Genomic DNA, 19,078 nt, shown 5'->3' with positions numbered 1-19,078 from the left:
TTGGATATAATGGAATGAGGGCATTATGCTGAAACTTCGCTTAGCTGCTTAGCCGCGCCCTTTAGACCCGTGCGTGAAGGACAGAAGGAGACCTGATTTCACCTTACTCGTTTTGGAAGGGAAGAAGCAACAGTAGAACCATCTCTTTGTTGTTCTTCAGGGCGCACAAGGAAAGGACGATCAAAGAAACTTCTTATTGCAATGCTCCTGTTCATTGCTAACTTTTCACTCCATGAGTCAAGAAATCAAACAACCTCCGTTCCATAATTCTTGTCTCAAATTTGTCCAAAAATGGATACATGTAATATTTCGACAAGAATTATGGAACGGATGGAGTATATCCATGTCAGCATGTGCCGAATGAAACTAATGGAGTTTCACAGCTCCTTCCCAATAAAACCGTAGATCCAAATATTAACACATCAAAACATAGATAATTTAAGGATACAACAATGAATTCTGGCAAATGCATGTTAAACCGACAAAAAAAAATCAAGCAAATAGAAAATAGATAACAGCGATCTTGTACGCTCCATGTCATCTAGCGATTTGACACTAGAAACATAACTGCTGTCTCTACACTGCATCACTCTTTTGTACATGGCGCCAGATGTCTACAACATGGTTGCATGACCCATTGTGCAAGTCCACCGATAGGAGAGCATGAGGAAGCACATCAAATGCCACAGAAGGATAGAGAGAAGGGACCCTTCTAGGCACAAGACGACTTGTCCTGGAGCCTCAGTACTTTCCTGCTTCAGCTACAACATCTGAATATTGGTCTGGCACGAAGGATTTCACCCTCAATGCAGCCTTGCCGTCGTGACTGGGAGAATACGATTTAACGCCAATGACTGTGGACATTGCTGCAAAAGATTGGAAACCCCAAGTCATACATTGTGGTTTAAAGGCTATTAAAGTCAGTAAGCATGAGCCCACAGATTACAGGATCATAGGCATGCTATGCTAGTGTTCAGGGGAAATCTAAAACTGCCCAAGAACTAGCAAATACTAGCAAGAAAACCATGAGTTGCTATAAACTAAAAAAACACATTACATGTTTACAAGACTAACCACTGTATTGAATTGAGGGGCTGCTAGGTGTATCTGACGATTCATGGTAGATTGGGGTGATTTTGCAAAGCATATTTAAGTGGTCGGTGAGCAATGGCATCTCAATCAACCATTGGATAGTTATACAACCCCAAAGCAAATGAACCGTCACCACCAACTCGTTTGTTTATAGGAGTGATATAGTTAATAAAAGTACACGCTTCTGTGCAGCAGCATTTTCTGAGTAAACATGAAATAGAGAGGCTATCCCAGATAGAGTAAAACAGTGTACTTACTGCCATGTATACGCCCATATAAGAATCTTTCACCGAGCCAATCCTGCAAAGGCCTTGACCGTATTCTTGAGCTTCGTCTCACACCAGATTCCCACGCAAGACCAAATGCTGATAACGTTCCACAAAAATAGAAAAGATCATCAGTACCCTTTCAACATGTTCATATTTGTTTGGAAAAATAGGGTTTCATCTTGAACGTGCAGAAGCAAGACCTGACAGGCTTTTTCTTCCATTCAATTCTTGTGTCTTGCTTCGCCTTCGAGCCTCCTTTTGCCCCTTACCTTTCTTTGGGGACCGTGGATCCCTTGTAACATCTGTATGTTGCTGAAAATACAAAGAAATGCTAAAAGTTAATCGTCAAAAGTGTAAGAATCATCTGCCTCAGGAGGTGCAGCGATACGTCCTGTTTTTTTTTTTTGAGAGAGAAGATATGTCCTGTGTTATGTGTCTCTTGCTTGTTCATATCTGCATATAAATTATGATATGCCCTAAAGGCAATCACTTTATGTTTATAATCTTCCGAATAATATGGTGTTCTGTTCTTTGAATGTTATTCATATTGATTAGCAACTATGTGGGACTATATAATGTTTATGAAGTTCTTCTAAATGATCAATGATTCGATAGTCATAAAGGGTATGAAGAACACATATGAACTACAGACTAGCACAGGTGTTGGGAGATGATGTTTCACAGATCACCAGGTGTGAAGATGAAATCAAGTGTGAACCGGCACTAGCACTCTAGTGTTCGGCATTGCTGCTGCGAATCTAGAACAATCCACGGTGCTTTGTGACGGTCGCGTGGTGCTAGAAGGTACCACCAGCATGCCTACCTGAACAGCGTTGCAGCACACTTCATCGGATCGGACTTACTGATTCTACTTCCCCTGCTCGGTGCATCTAGTGGTAATCTGTAATCCCGTGATCTATAACTTACAGTTATTCCTGGCTGTTGCTGTACAATTTAATTTTTAAGCTAGAGTAGCACACTTGTAAACGCGTAACCTACACTACGAAACCAAATGTGACCACTCAGCCACCTCAATATAGAGCGATGTACTAATGCGCAACTCTTTACCATCTTTATGCGTGTGAATAGCATGAGCTTGACATGATAAACAAGTAACTCCCTGCACTTTTTAAGCTACCCATATTTTATGCGAACTAGATTGTACAAATAGACACAACAGGATGCTCACTAAATGTGACATATGTAAGGTCACAAAGGAAACTGTTTCAGTCCAGAAGCTTAAATGTAAGAACTTCTATGAAACATACATCATTAGGAGGTTGAATCTCAGGATCAAAATATTCAGGGGTTCTTCCCAACTCATTGCTTGCCTTGTCTGTAAAGAAAATATGTACTTCAGAATCCACATACAATAAGAATCATGAAGTCATGAAATTTAGACCAAGTTAAAGCAGAATGCTAGAATTACAATATTTAGAGAAAGTACAGCATAATGAAAAAAAATTGAAATCAGCTGAAACAAAGTTATACAGTTCTTTCTAGCATTATGTGTACTTTTTTAGACTAAACACTATATGTATATGGAATATTAACAAAAAAGACAGATTGTATATATAGTGTGATGAAGCGCATGAAAGTGTGATTCTTCTCTCCGTAGGCCTGTGGGGTGCTATCTGACAAGGCAACCCTAGCTAAGAACAGTCCTTGTAACCAAATATTAACTGAAAGTAGAATAGGCAGAAGTAAGACCTGGCGTAGTTTTTCCTCTCTTCAATGGTGGCTGTTTCTTTGTCTTTCCATTTCGAACTGTGCTTCGCTTACTGTCTTTTCTGGGGGAGAGTTCCTTGCTTATATCGATTGCTGATTTCTGGAATTAAACTCCAGAGAAGGCAAGCATGAAAAAAAGAGTAGACAGCAGGCAAATATGCAAGTCTTCCTATATTTAAGAAAATGCACAGGCTAACCTCAGTTCCTTACAGCGGCAATAACAAAGGCTATGGCTAAGACGGCAGTGTTTAATGAAGGAAACCTACCTCAAAGTTTATGTGAACCATATGAGACTGATTCTGTGGATCAATATCTCCCAGAGGTGTTTCTGATGTATGGATCGGTGCATCTGTGAAGAAAACAAGCTTTAGTGCCATTTTTTTGGCTAGACGAGATAACTTGCGTACGTGTAAATGACATGAAAGTGAGTTGTGGAGTTATCTGACAGGCAGCAACCCTGGCTAAAAACTATCCTTCTAGCAAAATATAATTAAAAGTAGAGTAGGAAAAAGTAAGACCTGCTGCATGTTTTCCTCTCTTCGATGGTGGCTGTTTTTTCATCTTTCCATTTTGAATTTCTTTTTGCTTACTGCCTTTGCTCAGGGACAGTTTGTTGCTTATATCAACTGCTGACTTCTGGAAGTCCAAAAAGGCAAGCATAAAAAAAAGTAGAGAGTAGGAAAATGTGCAACTTTTCTATATTTAAGAGAAGGCACAAGCTAGGCTCAGTTCCTTCCAGCTGCAATATCAAAGGCTATGACAGACAACAGTGTTTAATGAATGAATCCTACCTCGAAGATTATGTGATCCATATGAGATTGATTCTGTGGATCAATATCTCCCAGAGGTATTTCTGATGTATGGATTCCGGCGCCTGTGAACAGAATAAGCTTTAGTGCCATTTTTTTTGCGACATGAGATAAGAATATTAATGGTGTGGGTGTGTGTTTGGGGTGGGGGGGGGGGGGGCAAAGAATAATGTTAAACGAAACCACTTTTGAATGTGAACAGGTTTAGCGTATGTCTCTGCATAATATAAATGGTCAGAAATTTAAATCCATACACAGAACAGACAAGGACTAAGATAGACCTTCCATTCTATGCTACTGCTTTTACAACACTTCGATGTGGTAACGTGTTATGATAAGGCATCCACATGTCACCATATGTTACTATCTTGATGGCTAATGCTAAATCATGGTTGTTACAGGATACTATTTCACGAAACGAGTAAAATAGTGTTACCATATCCCTATATGCATAAAGTGGTGCCTAGGTATAGATTAGTCCTACAGGTTATTAATCAAGATGTAGCCAGAAGCCTAGAAACAATCCTCTGATCTCATGCATCACATGGCATTAGATTACTTTACCCAAGTTCCATTCAGGAGATCCCTGCAAGCTTTGCTGCGTATAGTATGTACTGTACCGTTTCCAAATAGAATCGTTATAGCAAAACAAAGACTGTTTTTTGAAATCTGTGCTACCATCTTATTTCTTTAAGCAGTAAAAGTTTAAATTAATCTTGGAGAAAAACTGTTATAATAACTACACGAGAACACCAATGGAGTAGGCGACTCTGACTATCAGACAATTTTGGACTTTTCCTGCTGTTACGACATACGACATTTGGAAGGAACAATTTCATAGTACTGTAACTGAAATTGAAGGAGATTAAAGAATAATAGGTTGCCTTAGAAGTGGGACAAAAGCATCATCCCAAGTGAATTATGTCAAGTTCATGAACAATGTTCAAATAAATCTACTAAATTAGCTATGTCAAGAGTTTGGTGCCTTAGTTGGGCAGTTTGGAAGATGATAAAGTTACGATTATTTTCTCTCTTTTGCTGAATCATGAGTTCTCAGCGCTGCAGAGCAACATATGCTGGAAGTCTTTTGAAGGATAAGTTCAACTGAAATTGCAGGGAAAATAAGTACCTTGAATATTCCCATTCGCTCCGATCACTTCCTGTCACACAGTAGGAACCACAGTTTGATACATATTAGCCATCCATGTGTCATCACTCATCACACAACAGTACTGTATTATACAATGTACAGATAGACAAAACGGTATGCTCACTGAACAACAGATATATATGATTGTTTAGGACAGCAGTTTCAGTCTAGAAATTAAAATAGAAGATCGTTTCATGAAAGAAAAGTACCTCAAGAATTTGATCTTCCATAGGTTGAGTCTCTGGATCTGATGAATGCCTTGCCTCCTCTGAACAAAATGTATTTCAGAACTTATTATGTGCGCACATATAACATTACGATGTGTCTGACTAAATAATCATTAAAATAAGGAGGGTTATTTAAGTAGGATTGGAGTTAGAAATTTATTCATATATCCTTTCAATTATAACTTAGGGAGAGATCAAGCAAGTCCTCCAGTACAAGGGGCAATGTTGCATCAATTATTATGGGTCAGACAGTGATGACTGATGAACCAATTCTCTAGTTCTTACTCAAACCTATGATCTACTCCCAATCCCCTATCCCGTGCCATCTGGCAATCTTCATGGTGGTAGTAACCTAGGTTCCTCCAGATCTACACACGGAATAAAACTCTTAAAATTATGAAATATATACTAGCTTACTAATAATTTATAGCAGCTAAAAAGTACTAAATCAGCGACACTTATTTTGGATCGGAGGGAGTAGATAGATGTGGCATAGAATAACATATTCATAGAAGAAACATCACCAATGGTACAACATAACATCAAACAAAGTTTTTAAAAGATTGCAGATATTCATAGGGAAGAATAACAAAAGAGGATGGAATAAGGAGTATATATAACAAAAACTATTAACGCAGCACAGGAAAGCATGATTATGATTCTTTGAAAACCTATGGCACTATCTAATGGAGGCATAAACCTTTTTAAGATCAGTGAAAAATGTTTTGCTGAACCAAAGAATCCCATCATACATGTGTCTTTGATATTCAAGTATGCAAGTAATGAAATATGCCAATTAGATCCATCTCATTCTCTCTGCTGCTCACTAAAAAACTGTGAATAACATGTATCTATTTTCAATGTGAAAATATATGTATTCAACAAGCTCGCAGCACATTGGTCCATGTCTAGTCACATATGTCTATATTATATTTGTTGCTGCAACTGAACCTAGGTTCAGAAAAGACCCTCTTGAGAACAAACCTTGTAGCAAACTGGTAACTAAATGTTAGTTGCATGATCCTTCAAGTCCATGGATACATCCATTAAAAACTACTCCCTCCGTCCCATATTAAGGGATGCATCTTTGTCTAGATATGCATATATCTAGACATGTTCTATTGTGTAGGTACATGCGTATCTAGACAAAGTTGCGACACATAATATGGGACGGAGGGAGTACTAAATATAAGTGGGAAGCATAATAGGCAGAAGTGAGACCTGCTACTCTTTTTCCTCTCTTCGATGGCTGCTTCCTATTTTTTCCTTTTCGAACTGCATTTTGCTTACCATCTTTGCTCAGGGAGAGTTCATTGTTTATGTCAGCTGCTTGGTTCTGGAAGTATAAAGAAAGCAGGCTTAAAGAACAACTTCTTTAGAGCGGGCAAATATGCAACTTTTCAACATTTACAAAAAGAATGCACTCCCTCCAAAAATAAAATAAAATATGTGCAGGCAATATGCTAGCATCACTGCATATGATTTATGAAGAGAATAAGTTGTGCGTCAGTGCCAAGCATGTAGTAGCTTTAGTGGGTTGAAGAAATACAAATGCTAAAGTATATATGATGGCAAAGTGGTATCCCTATCTAGAGTAAAAAGTAAAGAAAGATGCTCCCCTAAGTTACTTCCATAAGATTATTTGTTCTGGCAATCCTGAAAATTCAAAAGTGATGCATACCTAGGAGGAAGTAAGTACCACAGTCCCACACACTGAGCTAGGCTCAAAGCCTTACAGCAGCAAGTTCAAAGGAGAATAATGATTAATGAAAGGAGCCTACCTTGATGTTTCCATCCTGGATATTAGATTGATTATGTGAATCGTTATCTTCTGCAGTTTTTTCCGGTGTTGGATGGATTGACTGATCTGTAGAAAATATGCTTAACCTCAACAAAGAGTAAGAAAGGGATGTTTGCAACAACAGATGAATTTGGCACTACAGAAAAATTTATAATTGTAGTCACTAAAGTGCAAACCAGTATGTCACTGATTGTTTCCTAAGTCATTTAATGCTTTGACATGACTTATGTGCATGTACAATGTTCAGCTGAGTCCTCTCTAGGTGTATCCTGAGGTCCTCAGGATACACCTAGAGAAAAATGGTGCTACTATTTTGAAGGCATATGTTCAGCTGAAGAAAATAGGTACCTTGAAGAAGCCCGTCCCCTCCAACCACTCCCTGCCACACAGTAGGAACCAAAGTTTGATACATAAACACACTAGGTTGGGATCTAGATCTATATTTAGCAGTAAGAGTTTGTGCAGGAACTTGCCTGATGTTCACAGTTGTCATCTTCTTCATGCAATGCAGACGCATTTCTACCTGGTGTGCTGCTACCCGGCACTTCTGCTGAGTCGCCTTCCAAAGGACGAGGAGAAGAAACTTCTGTTCCATGATTTGGCTTCTCAGTAATTGGGTGATTAATTGGAACAACACCTTCCTGAAGTACAGAACAATGTATAATATGGATAATATGGAGTGAAGTCAGTGATTCAGAAGGACAAGTTGAAAGTTAAAAACAAATTCAACAGCAACTACCTCCAACGAAATATTGTGCCGGCTAGATGCATCCTTTTCTTTGTGAACTTCATTATCTATGTGCGCACCACGTGAGGAACTTTCTGGTTCACTTTTATCTGAGACATCATTTGAAAGGTTCAGTGCAGGCTCAAGAACATGGTCTGGAGATTTCACGACCCTTGCAGTAGAGGCCTCACCACCTGTCAAAACCACCTCATTATAAGAACTGTGCACCGGTGATCGTTTACCCATAACAGTTTCTGGAGAATCATCAGAGTCGTCGTCTTCTGAAAGATATGATTCATTGTTCAGAATGTCTCCACCCAGAATATCTTTCTCCCATTGTGAAATTCGAGCATGGTGACTCCCTTGCACAGATATTTCTGGAGCTTGACCACTCGCCAGATTTTTCTGCATAGTAGTGCTGCTTACAGGCCTATCACCAGGAACATTGAACAAGTCAGGCAGACAAACTTTTCCTATGCTTATTTCTTTAAGCTGTAACTTCTCCCGAAGTAGATTTTCCTCTTCAGATTCATCCAAATTTTTAAACGCCGACAGTAGAGAATCCAAAGTGGCACATTTATCCTTCTCAGCAAATGAATCTGTATAGAGGAAAGTATAATAAGCAAATCTAGGTTCAAATAATGGCAACAGATTTGACAACAAGGGTTATTTAACCTTCTCTCATTGAGACATCTGGTATATCACATTGGCTAGAACTTGAAGGCACCGGCAGTTCGGTTCTTTCAGGAACTGAAGGCGCCATGTCGTCTTGAGTGAACTGAGGCTCCGTTATAGTTTCTATTTGAGAAGCAGGTTCTTCAATGACATCTGGGGTATCAGCGTCCACACTAAACTTGTAAGAGAAGACTGATTTTCTCCTGTCATCAATTAACAAAAACAAAGGACATGTCAATTATTTCTTATGATGGATTCTTCCAGGCGCATGGCAAAAACCAATACGCTATGTAGAGTGATGATAGATTGATATGAACCAGCTGTGCACTTTCTTATACTGGCTGGCTTTCTCAATTAGTGGCAAAGGTAAGCAAGGGCAAAATGATAACTATGTAATGCATCTAAATTAACTAATTATAAAGCACGATGAAGCTATAATACATGAATGGATTCCAAGGTCATATTATAACTAACTGCCTTTCTAAACGTCATTATAAGTTGAAAGGAATGATTCATCAGATGAGATATGGAAAGAAATAGGCAGCATACCTAGCCATTCCAGGCCGCTTCTTGGGTGGTTCAATAGCCCGGTGATAATCTGCTGCTTTTGTTGGAACCTCACCTCTTAGCCTTTTTATCTCCTTGTCAGCTCCTGTATTCATGAACAGTAATGTTAGAGCATCATTGAAGTTTACTGCTTCACTTACTGCCACCATTAGAAGGCAGTGGTAGGGTTACTTTCGAGCTGCTCCAAGGTTGAGAAGTATTCCTCAGGATCCTCAATGTTTAGTAGCTGAGAGAAATCCACATTTTGCACCGTCTTGCTGCAAAATAATAGCATTAAAACAAGTTATTGGAGCTCTATTGACAGCCCAACTCAGCTGATGTATGAACATATCGTTCCATGATCTGTGACCAAAGCTATATCTGAAACAAATAACTTAGAACAAGCAAGTGGATTGCCTTGGGGGTGCCTTCAGAGTGAACCGAGCCCGCTTGCGGTCCAGCCCAGGCCTTCGCCCCTGCTGGTTTTTCTTGTCATTCCCAGTAGCAGCAACTTCCACATGGTCCTCCTGGTAGAGCTTCTCAATGTCCCCACGCTGCTTCAAGGTCAGGCTTGCCTGCTCCATCAGCTCCTTGGATCCTTTCTGCACCTGACATTGTGAGATTAGCTCAAGCAATCCACAGAAACAAAAAATATTTTGTAATTTATTCTCTTCTATGGATTATCCATTGTACTCCCTCCGTCCAACAAAAGATGTCTCAAGTTTGTCAAAATTTGGATGTATCTAGACATGACTTAGTGTATAGATGCATTCAAATTTAGTAGTTGAGACAACCTTTGTTGGACGGAGGAAGTACTGTTCTTAATCCAAAAAAGAAAATCCCCAGGCAGTGAAAAACAAAGCCCTCGGTCCCGGAGAGATCGAGCTCCGGATGAGCGCAAGCAAGCAAGCACAAGAACAAGCACACGCGCAGGTCTCAGGAGCGCAGGGATGCGAAATGAACGTACCAGGGATCCGCCGAGCAGCGCCTCACGGGCCATGGAGGAAGATTGGGCGAACGCGGCTGGGCTTAGGGTCTGGAAGAGGAGGCACGTAGCAGAGGCAACGGCGCGGAGCGGGTCACCCGCGGCGTCTACAGAGGCCATGGGCCGGCGGCGTAGGCGGGACGACGCCTGGATCTCGCCGCCGCGAGGGGCTGGCGATGGGGCGGAGGGTTTCGGGCGAGAGGTGCGCTTGGGGAAGACGCTTGGGTTGGGGAATTGGGGGAGGAAGTTTGGGACCCGGGATTTCAAAAATGGAAACGCTGAGGAGTGGGAGTGGCAACTTGAACAGTGGAACGGCGACGGATTTGGGGCGTGGTGGCGGCGTGCGGTCTGCAGCGTTCTCTGACGAAAATTTAGGTGTTCGAAATGAATCTTCGCAGAACACTTATTTGGGGATGCCTACTTTCGTTGGCCGATCCCCTTGGCCTCTTTCAGTTTCCTGGTGGATAAGATTTGGAAACGAATGAATGTTGGTCTGATCGTCCACTCTCTCGTGCGGGGAAGGAAGTGACGTTGAATGCTGCTATTCAAGCTATTCCTACCTACACGATGAGCTGTTTTCAGATACCTGTTGGTACATGTGAGAGTATTCGAAAGGTGATTGCAGATTATTGGTGGGGTGTCGATTAAGGCCGTAAGAAAATGCATTGGAAAAGCTGGGAGTTGATGTCTACGCCGAAAAGAATGGGCGGGATGGATTTCAGGGTTTTAGTTCTTTTTAATCAAGCTATGCTCGGTCGTCAAGGCTGGAGATTATTAACTGACCCATCCTCTCTCTGTGCCCGTGTTTTCAAGGGGCGATATCATCCTGAGTGTGACTTTTGGAATGCTCCTGTGCCGAGAACTGCGTCCTACACTTGGCGCAGTATTTGTTTTGGTATGAAACTTGTGAAACAAGGCATTCGGTGTTGTGTTGGTAATGGTAATTCAATTAATATTTGCACTGATCCGTGGATACCGGGTGTTCCTCCTAATTTGGTTCAGCCTTTTCTTCCTATTCCGCATTCAGCTAAAGTTTTAATCTTGCTCAATGAGGACCAGACTGCCTGGGATGTTGAGGCGATCAGGGAATTATTTCCAGATCATACTGCTGAAATTATTTTACGAATCCCTATAAGTAGCAGGATTGGAGAGGATTTCTTTTCCTGGCCTTATACTAAGTGTGGGACCTATACTGTTCGATCAGCTTACCATCTGGCTTGCTCTACTAAACTGGTGAGTGATCTAGCAAGAATGGACGTGGATCTTCTTCGTCATCTGTGGATGAATGTCGACTCTGGAAGCAGCTGTGGGCTATTAAGGCACCGGGGGAAATGATCATCAATCTTTGGCGATTTTCGCATGACTATCTCCCCTCCGGCCTGCAACTTCGACACCGTCATATTCCTGCTGACAATGCTTGTGTCCATTGTGGTCGTGTTGAAAGTGTTGAGCATGCCTTCTTGTTCTGCAAATTTGCTATTGAGGTTTGGCGGGAGGTCAAGCTGGACTTTGATATTCATCTTAACCGGCAACATTTCATCTCTTGCAAATTTTGGGTCTTCGAATTCCTTGCTAGGTCCACTCCTTGTCAGTGTATGATTCTCTCTGTTGTAATCTAGCATTTATGGGAGGTGCGTAATGCGATTCGCAACGGTGAGGCAGCAAGGTCTCCTCGTTCTGTTGCCATGCAAGCAAAGGCATATATTGAGATGATTGAAAATCACCTTAGGCAGCCTATCTGTCACAGGTGTGAGGTTGTGTCCTCTTCGGTCCGTTGGTCTCCGCCGCCGGCAAGTATTTTTGTAGTTAATGTGGATGCTGCCTTGTTTCAAGTTTCTAACAATATGGGCATTGGTGTCATTATTAGATATCATCGTGGTTCATGTCTCATTGCTTGTAGTGAGATCCTAAATGATGTGGTAAATCCTGAACTTGCTGAAGCTTTGGCCATGCGTCGGGCTGTTTCTCTAGCTTTGGAGGAAGGATATACTGACATTATTAGTCAATCCGATTGCTTATCATTGGTACAACGTCTCCAATAAATTTCCGTGGACAGGAGTGTGATTGGTGTGGTGGTCCAGGAGATCAAAATCCTGGTGGCATCTTTAGCTTATGTGTGTTTCAGTCATGTAAACCGTTCATGTAATCATGCGGCACATATCTTAGCTCGCTCTGCGGAGCGTTATGTTTCTAGTGTTTTCAGATCTTGTATACCAGATTGTATCCGGCAGACTCTTTGTAACGATGTGTCTTAATCAATAAAATGTCGTATTCTCTCAAAAAAAAGTAGAGTGTCAAAATGGTTAAAAAATAATTTGCAAGAATGTTCTTGTAGATGGTTAAATTATAATCCTTGTCTCGAATTTGCCTAAATATGAATGTATCTATGTTTAAAACGTGTATAAATGCACAATATGAATGTATCTATGTTTAAATAGTGTCTAAATACATGTAATATTTCAACGAGTAATATGGGTCCGAGAGATTACCATTGTTTTTAAGAATATTTACCTGCATAATATTAATCAAAGGGAGAAACAGACCGATTACATGTGTGTTCTGCATGCATGTACCCGTCTGTTCCGAATCCGCTTGGCAACTCACGAGGTGATTGATGTCCCAAAAAAAAAACTTACCATAACCTCCGTCGTCGTCACCGCTTTCGTTGGATAGCCTACAACCATGATGGGACTTCTAACCACCTCTATCTTACTTCTCCTCTATGCCCCTCTGTTGCAATTCCTTTGACTACAGATTTTATTGGTGAGCGGGATGGAGTTTGGCCTGGGCCCCAGATCTTGCTTCCTCCCTCGGATTTTGCCATTGGTGGTCCAAGTTTGTGCATTGACGGGGGATTCCCTCGCATTGTGTAAGAACAGTGGCAGAGAGCAGGGACAAGGCCAGCCCTGGCCCCCCCTCTGATTTTGATTTTTTACTTAAGTCCTTGTATAATTGAAAGATCGAGTACGTCAAAGAGGGGGGTGAATGTGACCAATTTTAAGTTTTCTTCAAAAAATGAAGACTGGAGACTGAAGACAGTCACAGTACTTCAACAACAGAGATTTTACTTAGAAGGTTTAGAGTTGCAGCGGAATGAAGAAAGATGAACAAGTTAAGCAACAACAGGGAAGACAAGAACAATAAGAACAATTGTACTTCAACAGAAAGTAAAAGATTGAGGAACAATATCACCAAAACACGAAGACACGGGAATTTTTTTTCCGAAGTTCAAATTGTTTGCATAATCCAACGTCTCCGCTGAAGGGGCTGAGTCACACAAGACTCGCGAACACACAAGTCCACCCAATCCTCCTGAGCTAAGACCAAAGTCTCGCCCAGTTACTCGTGGTAGATCTTGAGGTGATCTCCAGACCTTCACAGACTGGTTGATGGCAAATCACAAGTTTCGATTACTCTTCAACACTAACTCCTAGCCGTCTAGGTGATGCCAATCACCAAGAGTAACAAGCTTCAAGTGTTCGGCTAGAGAGGGGATCCCATTCTTCACGCTCACTTCAGCTCTAAGGGTTTTCTCAGGTGTACTTCAAAACATCTCCTTGGGGATCACCACCGAAACCGTTCGGGGTGGGTCGTCTTATATAGCCTTAGCCACGGCCGATCTAGCCGTTGTGACCCGTTGGATAAAGTGACCCCTGAGACTCCAGCTCACACTTTATCTCTTTATCTCACAACGGTTAGATTAGTGGTCAAAACGTAAAGCGACAAAGTTTTTCAAACACATTTGAAATCAGAGTGAAGACTTCACGCGGAAGTTTCTGTGAAGCCTGAAATGCTTCATTTTTCACTCCGACGAAAAACACTCACACAGAAAATGGTTTTCGCCTAAGCTGAACATGAAGAATAGGTTTCACCTAAACCAGCTCCACACTTCAAACCCCCCTTAATAGTACGGCGTTCATATACTCAAGTGAAGGAAAAGCTACGGAAAGACCTATGAAGAAAGCTATGCTTCACATTCTTCTCTGTTCTTCACTGAGTTCTTCATACTTCAATACAGTACATGTACTTCAATTTTTAGGTGTCGTCGATGCTGGCTAAACCAACTCTTTTGAGGAACTGAAACCTGAAACACTCCGTGTAACTCATTAGTTCCTCAACCATGTTGTCATCATTCATCAAAATCCATATAGGGCAAGGTTTCCCTTTCAATCTCCCCTTTTTGGTGTTTGATGACAACGCTGGAACAGTCGCGGCGAGGAGACGCGGCGAGGAGACGCGAGAGCTTCCGGGCGCGCGAGAGAGCGGTGGATTTGGGTGGAGGTGATTTTCTGGAGGGGTAAAATGACCTTATATAGGAGGTGAAAAAGAGAGGATCTTACATGTATCTTTTTATCCCAAAAATTCCGTTAGGGTTTCCCCGTACAGTTAAATTTTCTTAGGGATAAGTTTTTACCGTTCGGAAAGATTCGTGAAGACTAGGCTAAAACGGAGAATCTGTTAAAGTTGTATTCTTCAGAATTTTGAAGACTGGCGGTTTTACCAAAAACAAAACTCATTTTTGAAGAATGAAAATTCTTGCATCACCGACAAGGATTTCGATGATATCTGAATTACGATGAACAGATTTTGTGTACAGACAAGAAATAGATAAGATAGATGGGTTCTAAGGTGTCCTTAGTTTCATTTTCATCCGACAGCGGGAAGCAAATGCAGTGAAGAACAACTGCACGGATGAATTTGAAGAAAGAAGCAAACAACAGGCTTCTAAACCTACTGAAGACAAACGAAAAACGAAGAACGGATAACACAAGCTGAGCAACGGAAAAACTGAAGACAATGCAGGTGAAGTAAACATGAATGCAAAAGTATTCACAAGTATGCAAGTCTTCAAGAGATATTCCGGGAATCCAAGATGTTTAATTCACTCTTCAGCTCACAGAATCTGATTTTGTCAAGAGGTTTGGTGAAGATATCTGCGAGTTGTTTGTCTGTTCTCACATGGTTTAGGCAAATTTCTCCTTTGGACACATGATCTATGAGGAAATGGTGTCGAATATCAATGTGCTTCGTGCAAGAGTGTTGGATGGGATTATTGACAATCTTTATGGCACTCTCATTGTCACACAGGAGAGGAACGACATCCACTGAGATACCGATGTCTTTGAGAGTTTGCCTCATCCAAAGAAGTTGAGCACAACAGCTGCCTGCTGAAACATATTCTGCTTCAGCCGTCGACAAAGCAACAGAATTCTGCTTCTTTGAAGACCAACTCACCAAGGATCTTCCGAGGAATTGGCAACTGCCGGAAGTGGATTTTCTATCAACCTTGCAACCCGCATAATCTGAGTCAGAATAGCCAACAAGACCGAAAGAAGCTCCTTTTGGGATACCAGAGACCGAAGTACGGGGTGTGAACTAAATATCTGAGGATTCTTTTCACAGCCATAAGGTGACAGTCCGGGGATCTGCTTGAAACCTTGCGCACATGCAAACACTCAACATGATATCTGGCCTAGATGCACAAAGATAAAGTAAAGAGCCAATCATGTAACAAAAACCTTTTGATCTACTGGTTTACCAGGTGTGTTAAGGTCAAGATGACCATTTGTGGGCATTGGAGTTTCAATTTCCCTGGCAGATTCCATCCTAAATTTCTTCAGCATGTCCCTGATGTACTTCGTTTGAGAGATGAAGATTTCATTCTTCATTTGCTTGATTTGAAGACCGAAGAAAAACTTCAATTCTCCCATCATGGACATCTCAAACTTCTCCGTCATCATCTTTCCAAACCTTCAAGAAGAATTCTAATGTATTTAAGACATGCGACAGGGGCATAGGTTTCACCGAAATCCAAACTTTCAACCTGAGTGAAGCCCCGTGCAACCAGACGTGTTTTTTTCCTCACGACGATTCCGTCTTCATCTTGCTTATTTCTGAAGACCCACTTGGTGCCGATGACGTTTTGTCTTGGCCTTTCAACAAGGGTCCAGACTTGATTTCTCTTGAAATTATTCAGTTCTTCATGCATAGCCATTACCCAATCCGAATCTGATAGTGCTTCATCTGATGCTCAACTGAAGACACAAAAGAGAAGTGCTCACAAAAATTTGAAACACGTGAGCGAGTTTGAGTACCTCTTCTGATGATCCTTGTGTATTCTTTTGCAGATCTTCGTATGATGTTCTTCACCACCAGCAGTGCTAGGTTGTGCTTCATTTGAAGCAGCAGTTTGTTCTTTAGGTGGGGTGGAAGTTCCGGTTTGGTTAGGTTCTTCAGCTTGTGAAGCGCCTTCTTCATTATTGATTACGGATTCACTTTGCTTGATTTCTTCTGAACGAATATCACCAATGGATATCTTTTGGATATTTCCTGAAATTTCTTCAATATCTACAGGCATTGGCAATTGCTCTTCCTGGGAGCCGTTAGCTTCATCGAACTGCACATCCTTAGCAATTTCAACAACTTTTGTGGTGTTGTTGAAGACTCGATAAGCATGTGCATTCGAGGGATAATCAAAGAATAAACCTTCGTCACATTTAGAATCAAACTTAGCTCGTCTATTCTTGTTGTTGAGGAGGTTAGCATTTGCTTCGGAAGACTCTGAAGTATGACACATCAGGCTTGCGGTTGGAGATGAGCTCGTATGGAGTTTTCTTCAGAAATCGATGAAGATACAAGCGATTTGAAGCATGGCAAGCGGTGTTGATGGCTTCAGCCCAGAAACGGTCAGGAGTCTTGTACTCGTTCAGCATAGTCCGGGCCATTTCAATCAACGTGCGGTTCTTCCTCTCCACCACCCCATTTTGTTGATGAACATGAGGTGCAAAGACTTCATGCTTCACGCCAAACTCATCGAGGAATTCTTCCATCATCAAGTTCTTGAATTCTGTTTCATTGTCATTTCGCACGCCCTTGATGGATACTTCAAATTCATTCTGAGCTCTTCGTGCAAACTTCTTGAAGATCGCAACTATTGTGCCCTTATCATCCAAAAAGAACACCCAAGTGAAACGTGAACAATCATCAACAATCACAAATACATATGAGTAACTCCTATACTCATGTATGTTGTAGGACCTAAAAGATCCATGTGAAGCAACTCGAGATGTCTTGAAGTAGACATGACATTCTTCACGGGATGAGACGCTCCGATTTGCTTCCCAGCTTGGCACGCACTACATAAACGATCTTTCTCAAAGGAAACGTTCTTCAAGCCTCGGATGTGGTCGCCTTGGACAAGTTTGTTCAAATTCTTCATGCCCACATGGCCGAGTCTTCTATGCCAGAGCCACCCTAGTGAAGATTTTGCAACTAGACACGTAGGGGGTGAGTATGAGGAGTCTTCAAAATTTACAAGATAGAGCTTACCCATTCTTCGCCCTCTGAAGACAAAAGAGTTATCCTTTTCTGAAGTAACATACTCATATGGTTTTGTGAAGCAAACGATTAGTCCATGATCACATAGTTGAGCAACAGATAAAAGATTATATCCAAGTGATTCAACAAGAAGTACTTCATTGATAGACAAGTCATTTTCCTTAGAAATAGCAACTTTGCCGAGACCAATTACCTTTCCCTTACCATTGTCACCAAAAGTGATGTTCTCATGATGTTGAGGACCAAGTTCTAAAGAGCTAAACATTTTCTTCTCACCGGTCATGTGATTCGTACATCCGGAATCCATGACCCACTCTCTTCTCCGGATGCATATGCCTACGAAGAAAGTTAGGCTCGTTTAGGCACTCATGTCTTCATGGGTTCCTGCACGTTAGTAGAACTTGAAGAACACAAGGCATCACGGGAAAATGCAACGACAGATTTTGGCACCCAGATTTGAGGTTTTGCATGTTCTCCACGCATTATGGTTCCAGTAAAATTAGCTCTCACTTTATTATACTTACCCATCTTCGGAATGTAAGATTCATTAACATGGAATATCGGGTAAGCACATGAAGTATTGGGACGCTTTGAAGCATCCTTGCGGGGATTCAGATTTCTCACAAATGGAGTAACCTCAGTATACTTCCCTCTTCCCTGGACAAATTTTGTAGGTGGTATTGCTCAGGGAGCCAAGCATCACCGTTGACATTCTACTTTCTCTCAAAACCGATATCATCCTTGCGTCAGCGAGGAATTTGAAGACCAAGAATCTGGTTCAAAGTTTTAGTCCCTTGGTGACACTTGAGGATACCAGCCTCAATCTGCTTCTTCAACTTACATTTTCTTCAGCCAGTGAGAGATCACTAGGTGAAGGGTTAGTGACAGCATGCAAGATTCACCAATAGTGGTAATGCTAGAAGCAAGATCAGGTAAATCAATTGAAGCAGGGAAATCAGTTTGAGTCACAGCATGTGAAGTAGTAGATTTGAGGAATGTTGTTCAATGAAGAATTGCATTTAGAACATACTTCAGAGGAATCACCGTGTTGAAGTAAGTTGACTAACTTAGCATTGAGATCAAGATTCTCAGATTTGAGGTCCTCATAAGAGTTCTTCAGATTATCATGCTCGAGTTTGATCGAAACATAGTTAAGACTAGTCTCAGCATGAATTTTCTTCAGATCCTTATGAGCCTTTTTAATGACCCGAAACTTAGACTTGAGTCTTTTGAGTTCATTAGCCATGTTAGTGTTCTTCTTGATCTCAGTGATAAGCAGGTCTTCTTGCTTCTCAACAATGAACTGAAGTCTTTTATATGTCATGGGTTCAGATTCTTCATTATCAGTTTCATCATTATCACTAGAATTCACTTCAACTTCAATAGGAGATGATACCTTAGAGGATTTTGCCATGAAGCATGATGGTGGGTTGCGATCGTCTCCTGAGGCATCTTCAGATGAATCTGTAGAGTCAAACAGTTAAGTCTTCTCTCTGGTAGATGAAATAGCTAAGGCCAATCCGGCGACGCCGTCTTCAGACTCAGAGTCAGATGATTCTTCAGATGATGAAGAATCTGAGTTCCATTCACCAACATGTGCTCTAGAGTAATACTTCCCCTTCTTCTTGTGAGCAGAGTCATTTTTCCAATCATTCTTCTTGTGACGGTCATGACTCTTCTTGTGAAAATGTTTTTTGAATCCCTTCTTCTCCTTGTCTTCATCAGCTTTCT

The 19,078-nt window shown here is 41.3% G+C and overlaps 1 protein-coding gene across 5 annotated transcripts; it reads right to left on the bottom strand.

Moving 5' to 3' along the window:
* Positions 1-361: 361 nt before the first annotated feature.
* LOC100845382 (centromere protein C) lies at positions 362-10,424 on the bottom strand. Of its 5 annotated transcripts, none has more exons than XM_014899627.2 (21): positions 9,992-10,424; positions 9,442-9,632; positions 9,217-9,302; positions 9,028-9,130; positions 8,479-8,681; positions 7,998-8,402; positions 7,816-7,913; positions 7,550-7,717; positions 7,425-7,455; positions 7,057-7,142; positions 6,497-6,611; positions 5,258-5,316; positions 5,028-5,058; positions 3,881-3,963; positions 3,608-3,725; positions 3,356-3,438; positions 3,072-3,189; positions 2,630-2,715; positions 1,562-1,673; positions 1,350-1,457; positions 362-866 (listed from the first exon to the last, which is right to left on the bottom strand). In XM_014899627.2, exons 1-21 carry the CDS (start codon positions 10,127-10,129, stop codon positions 742-744), a joined length of 2,547 nt encoding a protein of 848 aa, XP_014755113.1. In that variant the 5' UTR covers positions 10,130-10,424; the 3' UTR covers positions 362-741. The 5 variants fall into 5 exon arrangements, with proteins under 5 accessions (XP_014755113.1, XP_014755112.1, XP_014755111.1 ...); XM_014899626.2 differs by having other exon boundaries at positions 7,995-8,402; positions 9,992-10,423; XM_014899625.2 differs by having other exon boundaries at positions 7,816-8,402; positions 9,442-9,626; positions 9,992-10,422.
* Positions 10,425-19,078: the final 8,654 nt, after the last annotated feature.

This window comes from Brachypodium distachyon, chromosome 2 (genome assembly GCF_000005505.3).
Source record: "Brachypodium distachyon strain Bd21 chromosome 2, Brachypodium_distachyon_v3.0, whole genome shotgun sequence".
NCBI classification, from domain to species: Eukaryota; Viridiplantae; Streptophyta; class Magnoliopsida; order Poales; family Poaceae; genus Brachypodium; species Brachypodium distachyon.
Note: the sequence above shows the minus strand (reverse complement) of the source record. Positions and strands in the feature narration are given on the sequence as shown.